Genomic DNA, 23,879 nt, shown 5'->3' with positions numbered 1-23,879 from the left:
ACAAAGAATGACCATACTGATTAACATGAAAGCATAATGCTGTGTATTTACCCTGTGTGGTGTAAATTATCCTTCTTTATCCTGGTCTAGTTTGATGTGTTCTAAGTATCAATTCTTTGTATTTCAGAAATAGAACCAACCGAGCGCATCAGATACAGATACAATAATTCAGGAACAAAGAAGGAGGCAGTGGAATTAAAAACAATCCTGTACACAGCCCTACCCATTCAGGTTGACATTAGACACTGACCAAAGCTCGCTGTTACGAGGAAGTGATCATTAGGGGTGTAATGATACACAAACTACAAATATGATACACAGTGGTGTCCTGTTATGATACAAATTCAATACAGCAAAAATAAGCATTGCCTAAAGGCCTGTCTTATGTTTCCATTTTCAATTAATTAAAAGATTTAACATTATAAACTATAATTATTGGATATAATAATACTTGTTTGCACAATCTATTCAGACACAGCAGCATATAATGAAAGAAAAAAATTCTGTGTGTTAAAATGATTCACAAGGGGGCGGGGTTAAAGGACAAAGCTTTTGCGATTGGATGTTAGTCTTCTTTTCAATGTCACGTAGCTCTCTGTATCCCTAGATGTGTTCTCCTCTACCGGATATGAACTTCCCAGTCGGCACAGTCATTTCCTTGGCAGGGTTTGAATTAGCAAGAAATGTCCAGATTTCAGACAAAGAGGAAGCTACTTTTTCAGAGGTGGAAGTGTGGGCTTGATTAAATGTTTATTACATCTCATGTAACTCAAGCAGTATTTTATAAATAGGATAATTTTTATACAGTCTGTTGAATACACTGGGGAAAAAAAGGAATATGTGGACAATCAGTTTTAAGAAAATATGTATAGTTTAGCTAAAAAATACTATTTTTTTCAACAAAACATGATTCTATTGATGATACTAATTTTAAAATAAACAAGTTTCTAATTATTAAACTGAATGATCGTGAACAATTCGCATAGCATTAACATAAACCAGTGAAATCTCATGAGGATGTTGGAACTGATAGAAACTATAACTATAATAATAATTGTAGGGAATTAATGCATGCATGATAGAATAATGCAGTGGAAATACCAGCACTGTGGGGTTCAGGTCAGAGCTCGGTGTCTGATTATATTCGGATTTTGAAAAACTGTCGGATGTATCAAAAAGCTCAGGGTCATTGACTTCAAGCCCCAGCACTGCCAAGCTGCCACCATTGGGCCCTTGAGCAAGGCCCCCAACCCACCCTGCTCCAGGGGCACTGCATCAAGGCTGACCCTGCACTCTGACACCAACTCTGACATGTATATGTGAAAAAATAAAGACAACTTAAATTCAATGAGCTTTGTCCCCCCCAGTGATGTATTGAACAGAGAGCCACATATTGAACAGTACAATGTGATATGCTGTATCATTACAACCCTATCATTCATGGACTGTTCAAAAGCCTGAACCTAATTTTAGCAGAACCAAAAAGTCAGGAGGTGAGTGGCATTAAGTTGCTACAGACACAGGCTGTAATTTGTGAGCCTCTAGCGGCTTTTGCTAATTTGGTGTAGGCCTTCATTAGAGACGTGTTGGCAGTGGTGATAAAGCTGTGCTTGTTTCCGAGCGCTGATCTGTGCCAGGCATCATGGCGAGAGGACAGACCACATGCAAGGCATTATCGATGTACTCTATAAATAATTAGAGACAAAGACATGGAGTGAAGTTCTGACTTCGGTCCTTGTGAATAACTGTGAAACTTCTTAGGAACTCGCACACTCTGAGAAGGTTCACACGGTAAACATGAAATTCAAGTAAACACGAGTTATTCACCACTCAGCGTGAGAAGATATGGTACTGGATCAACCTGGACCCATTTCATAAGCAGTAATTAAAAAGTGTGTTAAGATTAACCACTCCAGTTGAAGGTCTGGAACAAGAGCCCAGAGGAAGGAAGATAAGTTTGAGTGTTTTCCTGGCTCGCCTCGAGAGACTCCCAACTGCACTTCAGTGAAAACATTTTGACTAAAAGATCGCTGCTATCTCTTCTTGTATAATTTCTACCACATTCCGTTTACATTCTTCCAGGCATTTTAAGCACTTTACTTTCGGAAATTGAGACACTCTCTTTAGATTAGGACACAATAAATTCTGCTGGCTTGTTGTGGGGCACAAATAAACTGAAGTAAGTGTTGATTTAAAAATACAAATTTGGAAGTGGGGAGAGGCACTCTTCCTGAGGAGGTTTCCGGAGAGCCAGTAAACATCACGCTGTCTGTCACTGCAGGAGTCAGGACGAGTCACGGTCAAACAGGGGTGGGTGGGGTGTTGGGGGGGGGGCTGTTTGTGGGGAAACAGCTCTGTGTGTTTGTGTGTGTGTGAGGAGACAGGGAGTCGGTGGGGTCAGTGTTCTCCACATGCAGGCCTGTTCTGCTGCCAAGTGTCCAGCTGCTGATAGGTGTCTTTTTACAGGGTGGCCCAGAGCTGCTGAGGCCAATGGCACAAACACTCACAGCTCAGAACTGCACCTCAGCCATATGACTGCCTGTTTGTTTTCAATCACCATGGTCCTATTCACATAAATGATTAACTTTATCAAACTTATAAACAAAGAAGCAGAAGACAGCGATAGAGGTGCCAGCACTGCTAACAAGAAAATCCTATCAGGCAGAGAAACAGAATTTTTCCACAAACCCGTAGTGTATGCCGGTAGATGAGAGCGAATTTTTTGCATGCGCTAAGCAACAGTAAAGAAACAGCAAGGAAAGATTTGGTGTGACTCTTACTTAATAATAAACTGCACAATTTCCCACTTGTTTTCCACTGCCTTTAAAAACAGAGGCTAGTGGATTCAAAGGTCAACGTTCACCCAGATAAAGCTGGTATGCATTGAACCACAAGTACATTTATTTTTCACTTCAAAATAAAGAAAATAAAGAACTATATTTATCCATCTCTCTCTAAACTCTCACACAGTACTTAGTGTAGCAGAAGGAAGGTAGCATGAAGATTTAGAGCCTCGTGCACTGCTCAGTGAGACTTTTCATAAAAAACGGGCAACAGGCTGATGGTAAAGGAGGAAAACCCGATCAGCAAGAAAACTAAGAATATTATCAGTGAAAATTTATTTCTGGATCCCATTTTATATCATAATGTGTATAAAAACAGAAAATCATTCCAGAGTACACATCCTCTCCTGATATAAGAGCATGTACTATAGCAGAGTGGGGAAAGTGAGCAGTTTTTCATTTTTAGATTCATGAATATTTGATTTCTAGGCTTGGTGTGGTGAAACATGTAAAAACAATTAAAAAAAGAGACAATATAATATTTAAAAAAAATAATCTTATGAGAAAACTGATTTCCAATATTAGTACATGCCACAAAAAAAACCTTTTATTATTTTATAAAGAAATTAAAATAAATAAATAAATGAATGCAATGTACAAAAGACCGAACACCACTAAACAAACCTACATCTATTCTTCCCACTTCTGTGAACTGACTTTTCTGCCAAGAGACTTTTATTCATGTTGGGTCTGAATGCTGCTTTAGCCAGAAAAAGCATAAAGGTGTAGTAGTGTTCAGGTGGCTGCTATATCACTGCTAAATACTACTGCAAAACTGTAGATGTTGGCAGTGTGAGTACAGTGAAGAGTGAAAATCTTTAGAGTTAGAGTAAGAGGGTTAGAAACAATAATGGGCCTTGGCACTCTTTAAACTAATTTAAGCTGAATGGAGTGAACACAGTGGTAGCTGATGTCATTATTCAGGCTGCCTTTTAATCAGTTGTCTGACACCAGAATCTTGTGCTACACAGAAGTGATGGAAAAAATCTACAAATTTCTAACTAAACTACTAACCATAAGATGACACTAATGTGAAAATGAGTCTTAAATTGGAATTAATTTATAGCTGCTGCCAAATTCAACATACAAGAAAAACAGGAACATCGCTGAGAAGAAAAAGGACTAAAAACAAAACCAAAAGGGCTGCCCTCCCACACACACATTTTAACACTGTGAGATTGTTTCATTGCGTGTGAAATGTGATGATTGGTTTCCTCTCCCCATTTCTCTCTGACCTTCCTCTTGCCTCAGGCACTTGCTCCATCTTCCTCCAGGTTTGTCTTAATTATAGCACAATTAGGTCCTACAAATGGCGTCAGTGCGCAGGCGACTTGTGTCTGAGCCGGGCTCTGTGTTTTCAATTTCCTGCAGTAATGGGCCTGTAATGCCTGCCCCCGCTGACCGCCGCTGCGACCCCGACAGGCTCTCAGGTCACAACCCCAAGCTGCGCTGGTGCGCTGAGGGCCCAGAGGAGCTGAAGGATCAGGTAGTCAACCATACGGAGACCGGCGTGCATCACAAGACAAACACACCACGGCACACACTCACACAGACGCACGCAGTCACACGCACGGAGTGTGTGTGTGTGTGGGGGGGTGAAGATAGAGACTGGCAAACAGAGAACGAGTTAGAGAGTGATTCGTCTTTCTCACGACTCCCTGACAAAAAAAAGCAGGTCACATTGAACCAGAAGTAGTGCAGAAGTGCTCTGACAAAGTGTCTCATTGTACCAGAGCTGAGTGTCTTAAGCATCACACTGTCATACACAATGGCTTATTATGCCATGTCAGTTAACATGTGTATGAAAATACGTTAACTTCTTCTTCTTTTTTTCTGCGTCTCTGAACCCGGACCTGATGTGTGACTAGAATAATAAGATTGGAGATTAAAGATCATGTAGCTGGAGCTACATTAATTTAATTTGAAATCCACAAGGAGGCAATCTGACTGCTCTGGACAGCACAAGAAGAACTTTACTGACCACAACACACAGCTACACCGTTATGTAACAGTGTTATGTATCTTAGGGAAATTTTTGTCCCCATTATTTGAATTTGGTTTTAATTAGAATCAGAGTGAAACTCCTGATGATATTTATGGTTTGTTTGCTATTTGTTTTGATTCAGCTCTATGTAATAAAAAAGTTGCACTGAGGAAAGTGTTGGAAACAGCAGGACTGAAAGCATAATCATAATACTTTTATTTATTGGTCAGAAATATTATGACAAGAAAACATTAACAAAGCTTTGGCAGCATGAAATGGAACATGGAAGCAGTGCTAAACAAATGATTAAATAATAATAATATAAATATGCAGTTTAAATCATCAGTAATTTTGTATTTTCTTTATTATACTCCTCGGTCCAGATATCATGAACACATGATGTTTTTGCAGCACTCCAGCTCTGAGCTCTGGGCTTTGTATAACAGTTGAGCAGCTCACATCTTTAAAAAAGACCTAACATGTTTAGTTTGCTTTCTGTATTTGGTTTAAGTCTGACTCGAATCATGTTCTCATTGCTGTCGCCCGAATTTGGATTGGAAAAGCGTCTCTCTAGTGGTCTCTGACGGACTCTGCACCCGAGTGTGCTTGCTGTGTCCACACCTGACAGGTGAACAGTTTCGAATCAAATGCACTGAATACTGGATAAATAAAAACTTACATGTCTGCTGTTTAGTGAGTTTAGATAGATGTGGCTCAGAAATATTTATACAAGAACATAAGACACACTACAGACGACAGAGGTCAAAGTCTTTAAATGTCTAAACAACCTAGCACTAATAACAAGGAATTTAGCCAAGAGACTGCAGGGTGTTATTCCTCCTCTAGCATGAAAGTGCTCATTCACGTAAAGAGACAATGATGAGGCTTGTGTTGAAAGGCCAGGAAAATGCTTTAATATGATGATATACACGCAAACACACAAACAAACCGGCAGTTCTTCAGAACTATATAGCAGAAAACGTGAAAATTCCACCATGTGAAGGTTTTCTCAGGCTGCCACTCCTACATGTGTGCACAAGGTTTGAGACTGAGTGTGATACAGGAAGTTATTTTTATGGACTGCTCTATATTTTCTCAAATAATGAAGTGAACAGGGCAGCTGCTGGGTGTATGAGACTAATGTTTTTGGCCGTGGCCTTCCTCTGCCGTATACGGTTATAAGTAATGCTATATAACGGCGCCTAATGGTGCTCACATCCTCACCGGCTACATGGAGCTTAATACATCAGCGCTCTGTCCGCTTACAGTAAACCTTAGTGGTGCTTTTCAATGAATATCACATGTCGTCTCAAAAAACAGTTGTCAGGTTATGTGGACCTCGTGTCAACCTCACTGTATATGAGGTTACTAGCTTTTGGCACGGGTTCACTCACCTTTATTATATAGTGCACTGTGAATCTGTTCCCAGGGCTTCCATGTGTACGTTTCTCTTATTAAAGGCAAATCCAGGGACCTCCTGTCAGGTTCTGCCGCACCCCAAAAAATGCAACTGCACATTTGAACAGAGCCCAAATTGAGCCCGAGGTAACACAATACCCACAGCAGGACCCTAATACTTCTACACTGAGCCGAGTGTCACATCAACACAAGAGTGGAAAGGCTCATCAATTTTTATTTAAGACCTGCTCTGTACAGCTATTTAATGCGATGCCTACTTTTACTATAAATTGACCTGGGTTTGGCAATTTACTTGAAGTAGAAGCAGTCGGTGGAAATTTCCCAGTGGCTCAGTTTAAATAAATTGGAATGTTAATGAAAAAATAAGAGAGCCCTGATGCAACTTGCCCCCCCCCAAAAAAAAGGTTCAAACACAGGCAAAAAAAAAAAAAAACTTGCAATATTTCACAATGACAGAGAAGACTTTTAAAACAAACAGCACAGAGTGTGTGCAAATATCAATAAACACAATTCTTCCGTCTCGGAAGCTTCCTGCTTTATTTGATTAAGCAGGGTGAAAAAACAGAGCAGTCATGCTCATTGCTTTTCTTCCTCTTGCCTTCCCCTGCAATCTTCTCTGCACCTAATGGGAATCGGAAGTTTAAGTGGAGCGGCCTGGCTAGCCCCGGACTAACCTCTCCATCTGGAAGGGAACTTGCCAGCCTTGGGGCTACTCCCAACCCTTCCCAGCTGTTGGGTTTGGGGCTTTTGTTTTTGTGGGCTTGAGAAAGCATATTTTTATAAATGATTGCCATATCCTCCACCAGCTGCTGACCCTGCTCCCGTCCCTGAGCAGGGCATATATCTCATTTCAGCCGGCCGCGCTCAGGGCCTGACCCTCGCACTGCGTGCAGGATAGTGTAGGAGCACCAAGCGAGAGAAGTGCTGGTGGGTGTAAATGCTAGCCTCTGTGGTCATGCATGGTCTGATACACTAGCACTGGAGTGGAAAAATGAGAGATGACTCCTGAGAAGTGGGAGTGAAATGATTCTTAATTCTGCAGTCAAGAGATTATCCTGGTTAACCATCATCCAATGACAGTCCAAGCATAATGTCAGATAACAAACATGGCGTCGATTTCTATGTAAGAAGTCTTAAGCTGGAATTAAAACAGTGTAGCACAACCTGAGGATCAAAGCACAACCGGTGTATCTACTAGAGGTCACTATGAGACTCATCACATCTCTGTGTTTGCTTTTAATCAAAACCGCTACAAGTGGAGGGGTGGAATCATGCCAACAAAGAGTCAAATGCCCGTGATGAGCAACCAGTGTTTCCATGGCTTCCTGAATAACACAACTCCTTACACCACAGTGCTGATAAATTCTCAAATCTGAAAACGTTCATATTTTGTACCGCAGCATGACTCTGATAGTAGCTTTGGCTGCAATTCAAACGGTAGGTTTATATTAATGCACTGCTTCTAATACGGTATCATTTATACAGGATCAGCTCATTCACAGGGACTTGAATGGTAGATATGCCACATCATTTGAGACTATAATATATTCATTTTGTTATTTACCGAAGAAAATATGTAAACATTGAAACAGTGAAGCTTTAGAGGCTTTTCATTTAATTCATATTAATGGAAGGAGTCTCCAGTGTCAGAATGTTTCCAGAACAAAGGAGCAAGAAAAAAAAAAAAGAAAAGCCAGAGAGGAGCGACATATACTGCATAAAATGTAACTGCAAACATTTAAGCATTCCGTGTCAAAGGCAAATTGCCGCGTCATACGAGGAACAAAACTCCTCAGAGTACTAACAGCATCACCAAGGGGTGGATATTTTTCCGATAACGGCACACCCCAAAGTGTTTTATTCCTTACTTATTCCCTCAGCAGTTCAGTTTAACAAACACAGACACAAGCCATTTCCAAATCTGTGGTCCATCTGTAGCACTTCACATCACTCCTCCATAATTTACTCCACGGGGCAGAGCCAAGAATCACAATACACAATGTAGAAGTGAACCCCTGGTGGTACCTGGGCACCAGAAATAGCTTATCACCCACTTTTCTTCCACATTGTGCCAGGGTCCAGGGTGTTGTCAAATCAACAATCAAAGCTAAGCATTAATTAAAAATGCATCATCTGTTAAGATGCAGGCTGGTGCCAGTATGCTGTATGTTTGGTGCTGCAATATTAACAAGATTGCAGCCACTTCATAATTCATAAGGCCTGGCCACCTCAAGTGAGGGCCACCCAGCACGGAGCCAAACATGCTTCACACGGTGTAGCGCAACCATAAACACACACACACACACACACAGTGCACAAAACACTCACAGAAAACAGCACGCTAGCTCTCGTGTTTCAGCGCCTGCCCTCTGCTCCCAACACCCCATTGCACTTTCACTGCTCTGTGGCTCTGTGCACTAAACTGCTGGGTAATTGCATGGCAATACTTCATTATGGCAGCACTGTAATTTCAGGACTGGACACTTCAAAGGCGGTGCAAATTATTGTGAGTCCGCGTAACCCTTGCTTTGTTTTGACCGGTATTGTTTTTGGCTCGGCTGCTTAGTCCAAAATACACACGGAGAGCAATCAGTGCATATTTTCTATGGTATAATTGTTGGAGCTGATTACAAAGTGCGGTAGTGAGCATGAGCGGGCTGATAATTGGCGTGTGCCATCATGTGAAGCCAAGAAGAATAAAATTCTACATCATAAGGTTTATCTAAACAAATGGCAGCTTCTGGTCACAGGCTACCGCCGGGATGTTTTACAGAGAGGGACATGTTGGACAGAGCTGCTGTGTAACAGGGTCCTCGAGTCCTGGAGAAGCTCGGTGCTGTCAGCACTCCTCAATCACATGCTGCTCGCTTCTGTTTTTAACGGCTCATGTCCTAGTCAGAGAACAAAGTTCGCTCTCAGGTGTTATTTACCCAGCTAGTCATTGCCAGACTTCTGAGCCAGTGAAAGTGCAAAAAAGAAAAAAACAAAAAACCCACTGATCCACTAATTACAGATATTAGTTACAGAAATAGCTTAAGATGGACAGTTAACATGATGTTAGTGTGCTTTACACTTCTGTAGTGTCAGTAAGAGCATCGACAGACAAGGACAGATGTATTAGTTCAATTATGCATTAATAACAGCAGTCTCTACCTCAGCCTGAATCTGACTGATGATTATGAAGTAGGTAGCAGAGCTCAGTGCAAGAATAATGTGTTCGCCTCATATTTATGCGCAAATACATACATGAATGAACCTGGAGAGCTACTAGAGATTGCACAATGCACGTGGAAAAACTTTTTTTTTTTGAGTTGAAATTCTTTATTAGACTATTTTAAGATTGACATTACAGACAACATTCACAAGCAATAAGCACGTTACAGCCGACAATATCGGATCTATTTGTTAGAGCTAAATTAGATACAAATATTTACAGTATATAACACGTACTCAGAGATAAAATAAAGTGTTTTGTGCTGAAGACTTTAAAAGACTAGTAAATACTCTGACTCAGAGGGAAATAATCCCAATCTACATGAGCACTCTGCATTCAGGGCCCATTTCTGAGAACAGAGCTCGAGGATTTCTGATCATTAATGAACAATACATCAGTGACGACTCCATGTTCTCCTCCATCTGGCTCTAGCATTTCTAACCTTGTGAATCAGGAGTGCAGACGTCTTCCATTGCGCTCTAGCATGGCCCTGAGCTGGCTGCGTCACTCCTCTCCTCACATCTCTTCTGCTCTCCCTTGCTTTCTCACACACAAATGAATGACAAATAAATATGGGGAACGAAAGAGGATGGAGGAGACAGTGATGTAGAACATATGCATGCTTGAAAAAAGAGAAAAAAAAATAAAAGAAGAAGAACAGCAGGACGGCCCTCCTTTAGGATATACCTGTAGAGAACAATAACGAAAACAGAAAAAAAAAAAAAAAACAGGTGTGTGTTTAATGGTGAGGTGGCCATCCTTTTTCAAGCATGCACATGTACTACATCATTCAGTCAGGGACAGTGTTGGGGACCCAGGTGCAAGCAGACGGGGTCAGACACTGCTGGGACATGGACAGGATGCAGCGGTGATCACACTTCTAACGTGTGGAAACGTTCGGGCAAAGGTCCTGCTTGCTCAATATGTGTACACGCTCTGTGTGTTTGCTCACGTTAAACCAATTTAATAATATTACATTATAAGTAACGAAAATCTGTATATTATATTATAAGTAACAGCAATAATAACAATAACAGATTTATATTAACTTGAATATATTATCATTTCTATAGTAACAGCTCAGCTCATTCGGGGTCTTATATGACAGATGTTCTATATAATCTAATAATAAACACATTAAATGGTTATTACTAGATTACATAATAAGGTGAATAAAGAAAACTGTATAAACGAGTCTCCAGTCTCAGTGTATTGCTCAGTATGTTTTCCACATATATATATTACACATTTATACACTCACACACACACACACACACACACACAGAGACATCTAAATATAGAGTTTGTGTGCGTGTGGTGTAACACAAAAACTGTCAGACACCAGAGGCTTTACTATTACCACATCACTCTTCTTTTCTTCTTCTCCACACATAGACTGGCATTGTGTGGGTCTCGCTGTGGCGCCTGAGGTGGGAGCCATTACCACAGCACTGACAGAGCAGACGAGAAGAGGAGGAGAAAAGGCGAGTGACACTTATGGAGAAGCAGCTATGTGGACTGACCACTAAGCTCTGGGAGCTAATGAGAAGAGAGAAGAGCTTTAGCCCCAGGGCTATAAATATCCCAAGTGCAGGGTTCAGCTGCAGTGGCACAGGGCAGGAAAAGAAGGAGACGAGCTGAGCCCAAGCCAGGAAACTCTGAGTACTGCTTACATCCAGAATGTGTGAAGTGTCCGGCTAAAGCTGAACACTGATCAATACCGCCGTCGGCTTCTGTAGTGCTGGAGTGAGAAGCAAGTAAACACGAGCAGGATTAAAGTTTATCGCCCGGTGCCGACAGCAGCGACAGAAAAAGGCTAATGTGCTAAAACTGGGGTTAGTCAATAACAAGCACATGACATGTGCATATAATCCATACAGCAGAGGTCACAACTGTTTATCAGTCACTAAATCAGTAAAATCTACGGCGCAGCCTGCTCCTTATAGATGTGTGTAGAGGTTTTTAGCTCCCTGGGTGGAACAAATGATAGGAAAACAAGATGTGGTGATGTTTTGCTTTCTAACAATTTTCAGTTAGCCACTGATGTGAAGATGTGTGGTGTGTGTGGTAAATGTGCGGTGTGATATACAAAGTCTGAGACAGATACAGAACTGCACTCCACACCCATAATAAAAAAAAAAAAGAAAAGCTGAACGATTTCCTTTTAGATGCTGAGGTTAAAGTGTGGACATTATTTTATTTTTCTGTTTCACTACACTAGTCAATGGACGTACTTCACAAAGCTAGTGAAACAGCTGTGTGTGTGTGTGTGTGTACACTGACAGCTTGGCATAGATTAAATGATAGTAATATATTAGCTCGGTATCTAACCCAACAATGTAAGCAGAAAATCTAGGTTCCACATGAATCTAACTGAAGTATGAAAGCATAATGCTACGGATACTCCTTTTTTCCTTTTAATTCTAGAAACTAATCACTCCCTTTGGTGCTAAATGTATTTTCTTGGGCAGCTTTGCTTTATGCTTTTTATTTATTTATTTATTTATTTTAGATTGCCTTAGATCCCAAAGGGTTTGACAAAGATACTTCAATTAATTCAATGCTACTATTTCTGCAATTATTATTATTGCTGATCATACTACTACTACTACCAATCAATAATAATAATAATAATAATAATAATAATAATAATAATAATAATAAACTAATTTGTAGTGCAGCAGGTCAAGCTGAACCTTTTAACACTTTCAGTGAATGACAGAAGACACAACACGGAGACAGATTTCTGAGGTCATCTGGTCATGCCTTCAGCTCGCAGACCTCCCACAGTACATGTCAACAGAAAGACAAGTCTAACAACATTATCCGACTGTCCCTGCTCCAAGTTTAAGGAGGTGTCAAAACGGGGTAAATCCCCTCCGTCCGATGCCTGACAACAAAGCCTAAACGCACGCAACGTGGAGAAAAAAAAAAAAAAGAGCAGACAATCAGGGGTAAAGCCTGGGGTACAAAACAGGGTCAGTGCAACACAGTGAGTCACGAGCTTGCCAGAACAAGAGGCAGTCTCGCAGATGTCTGATTGCAACAGCAACAGCTGTTTGGGTCTCTGTTTTCCGCTCATTTGCTAAAGGAGATTTAAGAGGCGGAACCCTAATTTGCATAACGAGGGAGCACTCTCAGACACATGGGTCTCTTTCACACGGACACACACACACACACTCCACATTGTCTAAAATCTATGCCCACTTATCAGCTAAATGAAGCTGTTTCCATTTTCCTCAGTCTAAATCTAATTTTCATGTCTTAATATAATCAGAACCTGAAGCAAAGGTAAAAGCACTGAGAAATGAGCGAATATATTATAGAAGAAAAAAAAAAAAGCTTGTTAATGCCAACGACTAGTGATCTCATACAGACATGAATATCATCATGCTTCTACAAGCGTGGACATAAGACAACAAGGGAATAATTGGAAACCATACAAACCACCGTGGGTTTTTTACTGGCATTCATCAAGAATGAAGCTAAATTTTACACTAGGGTCAAGAACCGATCATATGAATGATTAAGCAGCCCTGCATTTCCGATGAGTTGGCAGACAGACAAAGCATCATAACTGTCATAGTTAAAGAGGTCAGTGGCGCCGTGAACGGTGTCTGTGGGTGTGAGCTAATCCTGTTGAAGAGGGAAAGAGAAAGGGGCGGGGGGGAAGGGGGTTGCAAATTGCGTGGGTGATGTGTTAAATGCAACGAACAGACATAACCCCCCTGTATCCGGTGTTTTGGCTCAGCGACTAATTCATTCCGCTACGTGTTGGCGCGCAATATTCGCTCTGCTCAGATAGCATTACTCCCTTTAAAAAGATTCCTAGCACACGCAATCACATATTCATAACTGCCACGGAGCCGTACCCGCTGTGTTCAATTTCACGCCTGGAAAGGGTAACGTGAGCAGTCAAGCACGGGCGTCAGCACCAGTCCTACTTTCATGTTTGACAGAAAAAGAAAATAGGGTTTGTTGCTGCACTCAAAGCTTGGATTAAAAAGAAGAAGAAGAAGAAGAAGAAGAAGAAGAAGAAGAAGAAGAAAAGACGACTTCTGCTGATTCGATGCTGATGCTCTCTCGTCTTTATCCCTCTTTCCCCACAGTCCTCCTTCTTAAGCTCTGGTTCATGGCCTGTGGCTCCCAAGCCTTTGATACAGCAGAGGCAGAAATCCAGGCGGAGAGGCTTTATTGAAAACATGGCCGGTTGCTTTGGGAGGACTGGCGCTGCTCTGCTCTCCGCAGATCCAGCAGCAAAGGCGCGGGTGAGCTTGCTGATTACAGAGACGAGCCCCAGACTCCTGCTTTAATGAGCTGCAAGCCCATGAGTCATGGTGCACTCTGCCAGAATGTAAAACTAGACGAGAGGCCAGTAACATCCTCGCTCCCCTCTCCACCTTGTTTAGAGGGCACCTAGAATTCGCTTGGCTTCTCGCTGAATCCCGGAGCCAATCGTGCTGTGGGAAACTCAAACCTTGACCCCTTGCTGAGCAGAACACTTATGTACTTTTTTTACTGCAATTGAGGACAGCTACAAATTTGCATAATGTTGGCAATCCTTTGCTGTCAGGAATGATCAAACAGCGCTGCGACCTAGAAGGCTGGTGATTAGAAAGAAAAGTGGCTTGTCTGCTTCACAGGCTTGTAACGTTACTCTTTAGCTGCTGTGTTAATGTGTACAACACTGCAGGACACTAAGCAAAGTTAAGCACAAGAGCACTAACTAAGCTGCTGAGTTGGGGGAAAAAAAATTAAAGCGTATTTATGTAAAAATAACTAACAGCACACTGTTCTCAGAACAGTGTCTAAACCAGTATTTCTTCTTCTTTAACTGAGATGTTCCAATGTGTGTGTGTGAGAGAGAATGAGAGTGTGTGGGTTCTAAATAATGACTCGGTCTGACCATGTCGATGCTGTAATCTCCGGAGAGAGAGAACACAGAGGTGTGTTGATGCGGCTTTATGCAGAAATAATAAAAAGTCCTAAGCCAGTGGCTCAACATATGACGCATCTGCCACTACATTTCGAACTAAGAGTAGAAAAACCACACATATTAACTCTGAGCAGCAGCATTTCTGCTGTAATGTGTGCTTCCCTGGGTCTGATCCGAGTCCTGGGCATTAACAGAGACTGGCGTCTTCAGCAGCAGGCTATGTGGAAGCTGTTAGTTAAATCAAGTTAAGCCATTTCCGTGCTTTAAAGCCACTTCCCAATCACCATTTGCCTGCAGGAAGGTTGAAGATTTGATGTACGCTCATGTTTGCGCCAAATCTGGTTTAAAGCCGTGGCTCCACCCCACGCAGAATTCATTATACGCCGAGAATAGAACTATACTTATCTCTTGAGTTCTGTAAAATGGTTTTATCCATCCTGGTTTTATCAAGTCTATGCACCTTTTAGGTTTGGTATAAAAATATAAGTCATAAGAAACCGTGCCTCCTTGTGGTGGGAGAAAAAAAGAAAAATCTTTCAGCTGACAAGCAACTCAATGATGTAAAGATATGGATAATAAATATGTAAAACCTTTTGTTTTAGGATCCTCTCTCTGCTCCAGCGGATCGACACGTAACAGGAGCTCTGCATGGACGATGTGCAAATGGATTGGCGTGAATATTACATTAACTTCCCACACTAAACACATTTGCACAAGCAGAGCACATTATGTGCAACACAAACAGGGCACCCCTCCACCCCACTGACACACACACACACACACACACACTCACGCACACAGCTCAGTCTGGCCATGTGGGGCATGACAAGATCTTTACACTTGAGCCCGCCCGGCTCCTCAGGCGATGACCAGATGCCCTGTACTTACCCAACTGCTCCGTACAGCTCTAACCTCGCATGACAGTCCGCGCGCGCATGTGTGTGTGTGTGTGTGTGTGGGTGTGTGTGTGTGTGTGTGTGTGGGTGTGAGGCCTGAGACAGATGGGAGTAAAGGGGGAGTATGTCATGTGTAAAGCAAGCACATGCATGCGTGTATGTGTCTCACTCGTTTCTGGTAATGGCTGAAATCAATTATACAACTTTTCTTACACTATTCCTAGAACATGTTGCTCAGTGTGCTACTGAGCAACATCTTCCCCTCTGTCTGAGTCTCTCCTCATAGTGTGAAACTCAATGAAGGCAAAATAATATATATATATATATGCATTTGTTTGTAACACAATTTTTCACCAATACCAAGCTTGTGTGTGTTTAATCTTAAACATATTGATGCTTTTCCCCATATAACACCCAAATTATCCATCATCAGCTAATCACCAGAAAATATAACTGGTTTATACAACTTTTTGTATTAAAAAAATTTAGCTTCAAATATCATGTCAATAATCTACACTCATAAAATGGTAAATAATTAAAAAAAATTATATATAAAGCGGCTTTGTAACGAAGCACCTTGCATTATGTACTGATGATATAATTCATCATGAACTCTGCTTCTGTAAAAAATTCACTACAACCACGAATTACACTTCCTCACAAGTGTAATATATTTTAATAAGTAATTAGAACAATGTTTAAAATGCTATTATGTCATGTTCTTCATGTGAACACAGGTCATTATAAATCTAGCCTTCACAGAAAGTGTTAAGCCCATGGGTTTTTTTTCCTATATGTCATATATTGACATTGAGTCATACCTAAACTCCTCTCTGTCTCATAAATCAGATAAAAAAAAAAACAAAAAAAAACACGCTAAATAATACAAGTGTTAATGTTGATGTCAGATTTAACCCTGAGCTGCTAAGAGGTCTTGCCTGGTTAATTTATAATCAAGAGCAAAGGTTGTTTTTGCTTGTGGTGTCAGGAGACAGGCTGCAAATGATCTGGAAATGTTGTGAAAGAAAAGAAAATCCCGAATAACTTTCTTTAAGAAAGAATAACTTTCTTTTTGAGTCAGTGACTCATGGCTTTTATTTCACAATTAATGGTTAAAATAAATAAATTAAATAAAATAATATAAAAAAAAATTAAAATGGACTCAGGGCTTGTTACCTCAACCTATTTGGGCTAAAGATAAAATATAATTACAATTCCTAACAAAGCTACTCTTGGAGTAAGGGAATGTCCAAGTGCAGTGTTTGTACATGAGAATTCAGATGAATCGAATGCTAGAGGTGTGTATCATGAGGTACAGCTGACCAACAGTAAACATTAGGAATGACCCAGTACCTGTGTGACGAGTGGCCAAAACACACACGACATGCAGAGCATTACACAAGGCACTGTGTAACTGCTGGCTTCATCTGCAACACTTTCCTGCCCAGACTCCACTGACCAAAATACATGCACACACACGCACACAAGTTCGTGCACACACACAAATTATAAGTGGAGTGTATGGATACAGAAGGAGTCATGGTCTAGAGAAGAATGGAAAAAGAACTTCAATAACTGCATAAAGCAATACCTCTGTGTGTGTGTGTGTGCGTGCGTGTGTGTGTGTGTGTGTGTGTGTGCGTGCGTGTGCGTGTGTTGCTTACCAGGCCAAGGCTCTCAGCATAATTTAATGAACTGAGAACGACCTTGATCGGCGATTCAAAGCTGGGAGCACGGGCCACTCCCCCACTCCCACCCTCTGCCCTCACATTCATCAAGTGTGTGGTTTGATCTCTCAGGCACATCACATGTGTTCCCCCCCAACCAGCGCCAGCCACACTACACGCCTATTGGCTTGGCTCGCTCAGCAAATTACCCCCCCACACACACACCAACAATAATGCAGTGCCCTCGCGCCGCCCTGGGCACATCCTACACTGAATCGTTAACTTTTGATTAAGCCTGGCTGCTCCGCACAACTAATAAAGAGGGGTCAGGCAGCTGCTTTAATACTCACACAGAGTCATTACTCCTCTTCCCTGGTAACGGTTACCAGCCACGGTCACGCGGGCGAAGAACAAGCCGTTTTAATACACTTGAATAAAACACCAGCAGTCTGAACAGACCCTGGCTCAATCATCGCCAAAAAAAAAAAAAATCGCAAATGCCCTTCCTGGCCTTTTCCTAGTGAAATCATCACTTTATAATTTCACCACTTACTGGAACCAGATGCACAAAAATGTTGGGATTATTGCAATTTCTGTTTTTTTTTTTTGTCAGAAAACAAAGCTACCTGAGTCACTCGAATGGCCCATGGCCTACGACACCACTCTAATGACCGAGGTAATGCTTACATGTGCTCTGGTTTTGTTTTTAAGGGAAAACTCATATAAAGCTCATCATTGTGGATGTGACTTACAGCAGCCTGGTGAATTACAAAATCAGGCCATGCCATTACAATTACTGTGCGATATTCCAGTGTAAATATGGTACGAGTACGTTTCTTTATGAGACGAGCCCTTCCTCTGAACCTGTCCTGCTAGCTTCCTCTGAGAAATTAGAGAGCGCAGGGAAAGAGATGACTTTTCCCCTCTTCATGTGGTCTCCCAGCTTCGAGCAGTCGTAATGAGCTAATTGTGGCTTTTGATGAAGACTTGCAACTTTTTCCCCCCTTAAACCATGTGTGTTATTCTTCGAAGTCCATAAAGCTTTTCGAACTCTTGTGGGGGGAACAAAAAAAAAATGTAACCGAGTTCATCTAAGTCAGTGTAACTGCAAGGTATTAATTATGCTGAATGAAGAGACAGAGTTGGCTGCTTCTCTCCAATTAAAATATGGTCAATTTAATCATGTCCTGCTGAGTGCTGAGAGGAGACTGAGGGAGGAAAATGAGTGCAGATGGAAGAAAAAGGGGGGAAAAAGGAGAGAGAAAGGAGGGATGAAGCAGAAGTGAGGAAGTGAAGAGAGTCTGGGGAAGTAACACTGAAACAGAATGAGCAGAAAGACCTTGAACTTTCACACTGCTAGTGGAATCACATAGTAATAAAAATAAACAGATGATTCTTCTATGTCCTTTTCATGAACATTAAAAATAAGAAAATATGCATTTAACAGAAATCTCTCTATTTCTCATTCTATCTCTTATACCTATTTATTTATTTATTTATTTATTACATTTCAGTTTAAATGAAAGTGAAACAGTTTTCTCAGTATTTAAAAAAAAATCTAATTCATAATTTACATTAAACCCATATTTTGGACAATAATTGTGCTTTGACTATCACAAATCTTTAAAAATAAATGTGACAACATTCTCTTCTTCTTTCCATGATCTTAACAATATTTGCATGATGTAACTTCCTGTTAAATATATCTAACGTTTGGAATATTCCAAATAATTAATAGAGGACAATATTATTAAATTCGGGTAACAGTGTTGAGTGAATGGTGAATGTTTTGGGATTAAAATTGTTTTAAAAAAAACAAACATCTGTAATGGATTTGTTTTTGTTTGGAAATGCTTTTTTTTTTTTTTAGCTGTACATAAAATGCTTTAAATATATTTCATTTATTTTCAGGAAATCGGAGAAAATGCACAGATTGTTGTGAATTTCCTGTGTTAAATGTTTTGACACTATGTATATGTCATATCAGTGGAACATAAACAGCAGCTCAACCATGCAATCACTCAAAGCACTATTAGGATCATTCTGTATCATAGTAAAGTAAGAATAATCATTTCTACACTGCTGAAGCTGGCGTGTACATCCGAAGCCTCCTGTACTCTCGCTGTCCGTCCGAACATTTCTCACACACTCTCGGCTAATCCGGAGGTATTTAAATATCATTACTCCTGTTTTGGGGTCACATCTACAAGCCGACTCGGCCGCCCAGCGGGATGGATGACGCACTCACTAACTCACTCACACTCTCTGTTTGTCAGAATGCAGGAGAGCCTCGAGTCAGCCTCCAGTCACGCACGGCAGGATTTACGGGCGGAAAATTGCAACACTTGAATGGAGATGGTGAAAAGAGGAGACAGAGGCCAAGATAAAGATGAGAGAGGCGTGAGAGGAAGGCAGACGGGGGGAACGCTGGCTCACGGGCCGAGCTTTTACTGTCGAACACTGCAGTAAACTCAGAGCCTGACCAGTAAATAGCAGCGCCGCATTCCATTTCAGAACAGACGCAATTCATGCAGCCATCACATGTTCTGCTGGAGAGCAACAAAAAGAAAAAAGAAAGAAGAAGAAGACCACGACGCTGATGTGCGCAACTTTAACATAGAATTGCAATAAATATATTATGCTACAATTATAAAGCCATAAAGCTATAAGATTCAGCAACATCATTTGGATTTGATATTGTGAGAAATAAATTAACGGTGCACTTTTATTACACAATTTTAACACAGATAGCCTCAAAAAGTTGATTAGATATTTCAATTTCCGAGACTTCAGTTTCTCTCGTTTTCAATGCTTATATATTGCTGTAGGAATCTAATTAAAAGCACACTGATTGAGAGGATTATTAAAAAAGCAAACTGATCACAATACTCCATTCTACGTCATGTATCGTGACATGGTCTTGTTTACTATATCGCTTGGTCCTACTCCAGCCTGAGCAGCATCATCAGAACAGCTCGAGAAAATCAAATACAGAGAGAAAAAGAAAGGAGGGATGCAGAGGAAACAGGGAAGTGAGAGAGGAGGAGGAGGAGGAGGAGAAAAGAGAGCAGGGGAAGTGGCACTGAAGGACAATGGGAGGGAGGGCGGCTAACAGGAACAGAGGAGTGAAAGAGAAGCCGGGCTCGGGGAGCATCGAGGGAGTTGTTTAAGGAGAAACAGTGTCCGTTTGTGGCCGCTGATAATACTTTCCATTCAACAGGGCTCGCAGCGCACTGATTCCTCTGATTGCAGCCTGGCGCCCTGCTGGCGAGCCTCAGCGCTGAAATTAAATCCACTCTATTCAGTTATAAATTATAATGCTCTATAAACAACACCCCCACTGGGAAAAAGAGGGGAGGGGGCAGAGAGTGAGAGAAAGAGAGAGAGAGAGATATAGATAGATAGAAGAGAAGGAGAAGAAGAGGCAGTAGATAAAAAAAGGATAGGCATTAGGATAGGAAGTGTCCGGTATTCTGAATGATGAAAGCAAGGAAGATGAAATGCAAGCACAGCAGAATCGCTGACTAGTTTCTGTTTGAAATATAAAAAACATATATAATAGGTTATAATTTCTTTTCATTATTTTGATTTACACTTTGATTCAATGGTTTCGCTGATCTTCACAACTGATGGTGAATACTAATAAATTAAAACATGCAATCGACTATCCAAATAAAATACATAAGAAATAAAAAAAATAAAATAGGAAAAATAAATAAGTATGAAAGAAAGGAAAAAAACAGGGTCAAGTGAGGTTAGTCCTACTGATATCACAGATCTCACTGTGAAGAAGAGAGAAAGAGCAGCGAGAGCAAGTGAGCAAGAGCAAAAGTGAGAGAGAGAGAGAGAGAGAGAGAAAGAGCAAGAGAGAGAGAGATAGAGAGAGAGAGAGAGAAAGAGCAAGAGAGAGTAAGCAAGAAAGAGCGAGAGAGAGAGCGAGAGAGAGAGAGAGAGAGCAAGAGAGAGTGAGAGAGAAAGCAAGAGAGATCAAGCGAGTGAGAGAGAGACAGAGAGAGAGAGCAAGAGAGAGAGAGAGAGCTTGTTTCATTGGCAGCTCTGTTTGAGGATCAGAGTGGCTCTGCGCCATTCTGCCGCCACCTTTGTCTCCAGTCCAATGTCTGGAACCCTCAGCACCCGAGCAGTGAACTACAGGTCACTGTGAAACACACACACACACTCACTCACGCGCACATACATACAAACACACACACACACACACACACGCACACATACATACACTCACACAAAAGTGCACACACACACACATACATACACACACACACACACAGAACGGAAAAAAAAGAACAAAGTTCCAAACCAAGCCTGACAGTTCTGACCAGCTGTGTCTTTTTCAGACAGATTTGGCAAAATCAGGCCGTTGCCAGTGTTGTGACATTTCAGTATGTTGTGACGACTGAAACAGATTGGAAGGAGTAGATTATAATTACAATGTTAACTTTGCTGACCTCTAATTACTGCCCTCACACACACAGGAGTGTACCAGTGTAACACAGCTTCAACATTTAACTGTTTATATAAGGTTCCGTCGTTTCTGACCAGACATCACTGGCTACGAGCCGGAGCTGGCTGTGGTGCGGAGCTTCCAGTTACTCTGAGACAAATGATCCTGTAAGAACGGCATATTACTAAAGACACAACATACAGTGGGTGGTATATAATAATATCAATTAGAAAGCTGCAGGAATTTGTCAAGCAACAGAACTGTACAGATACTGTTTACACTGCGGTGCAGCAAAACGGCACAGGCTAGCTGAAAAACTGCTTAACGGCTGTGTGAACTATTTTTAATCTCTCTTTCACACAAGACGCCATGAACACACTGTCCGTAACGCCGTAGTTCTTCAAATCAGTGACCAAAATCATCAACGTGCATTCACACCAGCCGCAGCTGAGCAGCAGCTCTATGCAACTGATGCACATTTATGAACTGGGTTTAATTTTCAGTCATTCACAAGCATTATAAAATCTCCAAGAGCACGAAAAAGCAATCATAGTCAAGCTATTATATTATATACATATTATTTTTAATATAGTCACTAAAGAGTATTTATAGTTAGGCTGTTCACTTAAATGAAATGTTTTAAAACTGAATAAACACAATAAGAACTAGGCTTCTAAACAACAGATCTCATCTATTATTAATCTACTACAATCCTACAAACATTTTACAAATGCTGATTTTCTTCATATTTTAAGAAATGTCAATCACAGGGGAAGGACATTCCGTAGAAAGGCAAAGCTCACAGAGCTAAAACCAACAAAATGACATCTAAAGAGTTAAAGAGCGTTTCCTAAACCTGGCATGTGCTAAATCTTCCTGTAATGCAGCTCAGCCACTGCAGTGTCAGCTACTACTACCACACACACACACACACACACACATCTGTTGACAATACATTTCTACTAATGTACAACTGAAATAAATAACTTTAAACAATTTTATTTTATCTATATATATAAAAATGATAGTAAAATCATCACCAGTGATACACTGATTACTTAAAATTCATCTTCCTGCGTATACAATGACACAAACGCGGAATCTCTTGCACGTATTCTAAATTGGACTTTCATGAGTACTACATTTCGTGTTGCTTCTGCAAATGATTTAATGAAAAATTTTGTTTGTGTTCAGCTTGATAAATGAGGCTCATCGCCAGCCTGGATGTGTGTTTAGTCACTGGAAAGTTCAGGAATAAAAAGCTCTATGTTAATAATAAACAGTTAAATTGTTATTGTACATGTTTAAAAAAAATTGTTTTTTGGGAAATAAATCTGAAGCGAGGCTGTTTGTGGGATTTATTTAATAATTTAACCTTCATGGTTATTTCATGGTAATACTTCACATATTTAAAAATTTGCATTTTTGCGTTTAGATGAGACTTTGTGTTTATACTTTTGGCGTTGAGCATGGCGCGAATGACTACGGAATTGTTAAAAACAAACAAATAAATAAAAATATTCATGCGCAATATTTTAAATTCGTAAAAACCTTTAGTTACAAAACTTTAGTGTAATGCAAAATTTGAGAGCAGTTATTTATTCAGGCATTCAAATGGTATTTGGATAAAAAAAAACAAAATCTGATATACATATATGCATATGGCTGTCTCATCAGCCACTGCTAGATAGACAGCTTGTGTGTGTGTGTGTGTGTGTGTGTGCTGCAGAGGACCCTTCAGGTTGGAGAGAGTACTACAAAGAAGAGGTCTAACCTCAGTCGGAGCCTTCCCAATCAACATGGACACAGTTGGATTAACATGTCAGTGTTGAACCTGTAGAAATACCACAGGCAAACCAGAAACATGCAGCCACACACACACACACACAAACTAGCACACACAGACACTTGAAAGGGCGGAGAACGTTCCAAACATTCAAAAAGTCTTTCAAGTGCCATGGTTCATGGAAAAGTATTGGGAACATCTCTGACAGCAGGCTGCTCTGAACTCTGGCTTGTTTACTCGGAGATGCCTCTGAGCCACGAAAGCTCACCGCTTTGCCCCATTTGAACCCTGGTGCTTCAGCAGAAAGAAATTTCGGCTAATACCAAGTACGCTTAAGGTAGAGCACGGAGATGCAGCCTGCGTCTGGGTCTGGTAGCGTTCAATAAAAATAGCAGCAGTAACGGGTCCAGCTGTCCAATCACAAAGCTCCTGTTCACCTCCTAGCCAATTACGGCACGATTGGCAGCGCAAACAAAGAATTACTGGTTGTTAAGTCGGCCTCTTTCTCATCTCTGGAGCAGCTTCCTCTCTACTGCACACAGCACACGACGCCTGCGAACACCTGATACGCATCCAGCGCCCTGCTGCCACGCAGTCCTGTTAAATTGTTACCACCTTTCACTAAGCCGGCGCTGACAATTAACAATGCTGCCCTCCACTTCAAAGGCCGCT

The 23,879-nt window shown here is 41.0% G+C and overlaps 1 protein-coding gene across 4 annotated transcripts in view; it reads right to left on the bottom strand.

Annotated features, from left to right (window-relative positions):
• The window catches only part of bcas3 (BCAS3 microtubule associated cell migration factor), a 195,618-nt gene that overhangs the window by 63,583 nt on the left and 108,156 nt on the right, over positions 1-23,879 (bottom strand). Inside the window, exon 24 of one of the 4 annotated variants that reach the window (XM_058413605.1) lies at positions 9,909-10,147. The exons of the other annotated variants lie outside the window; for them this stretch is intronic. Within the exon in view, the coding sequence (XP_058269588.1) occupies positions 10,137-10,147 (11 nt within the window). The 3' untranslated portion in view covers positions 9,909-10,136. Of the gene's footprint in view, positions 1-9,908; positions 10,148-23,879 lie in introns of those variants that run through there. 4 annotated transcript variants of the gene reach the window in all.

Source organism: Hemibagrus wyckioides, linkage group LG17 (genome assembly GCF_019097595.1).
Source record: "Hemibagrus wyckioides isolate EC202008001 linkage group LG17, SWU_Hwy_1.0, whole genome shotgun sequence".
In the NCBI taxonomy this organism is placed as follows: domain Eukaryota; kingdom Metazoa; phylum Chordata; class Actinopteri; order Siluriformes; family Bagridae; genus Hemibagrus; species Hemibagrus wyckioides.
Note: the sequence above shows the minus strand (reverse complement) of the source record. Positions and strands in the feature narration are given on the sequence as shown.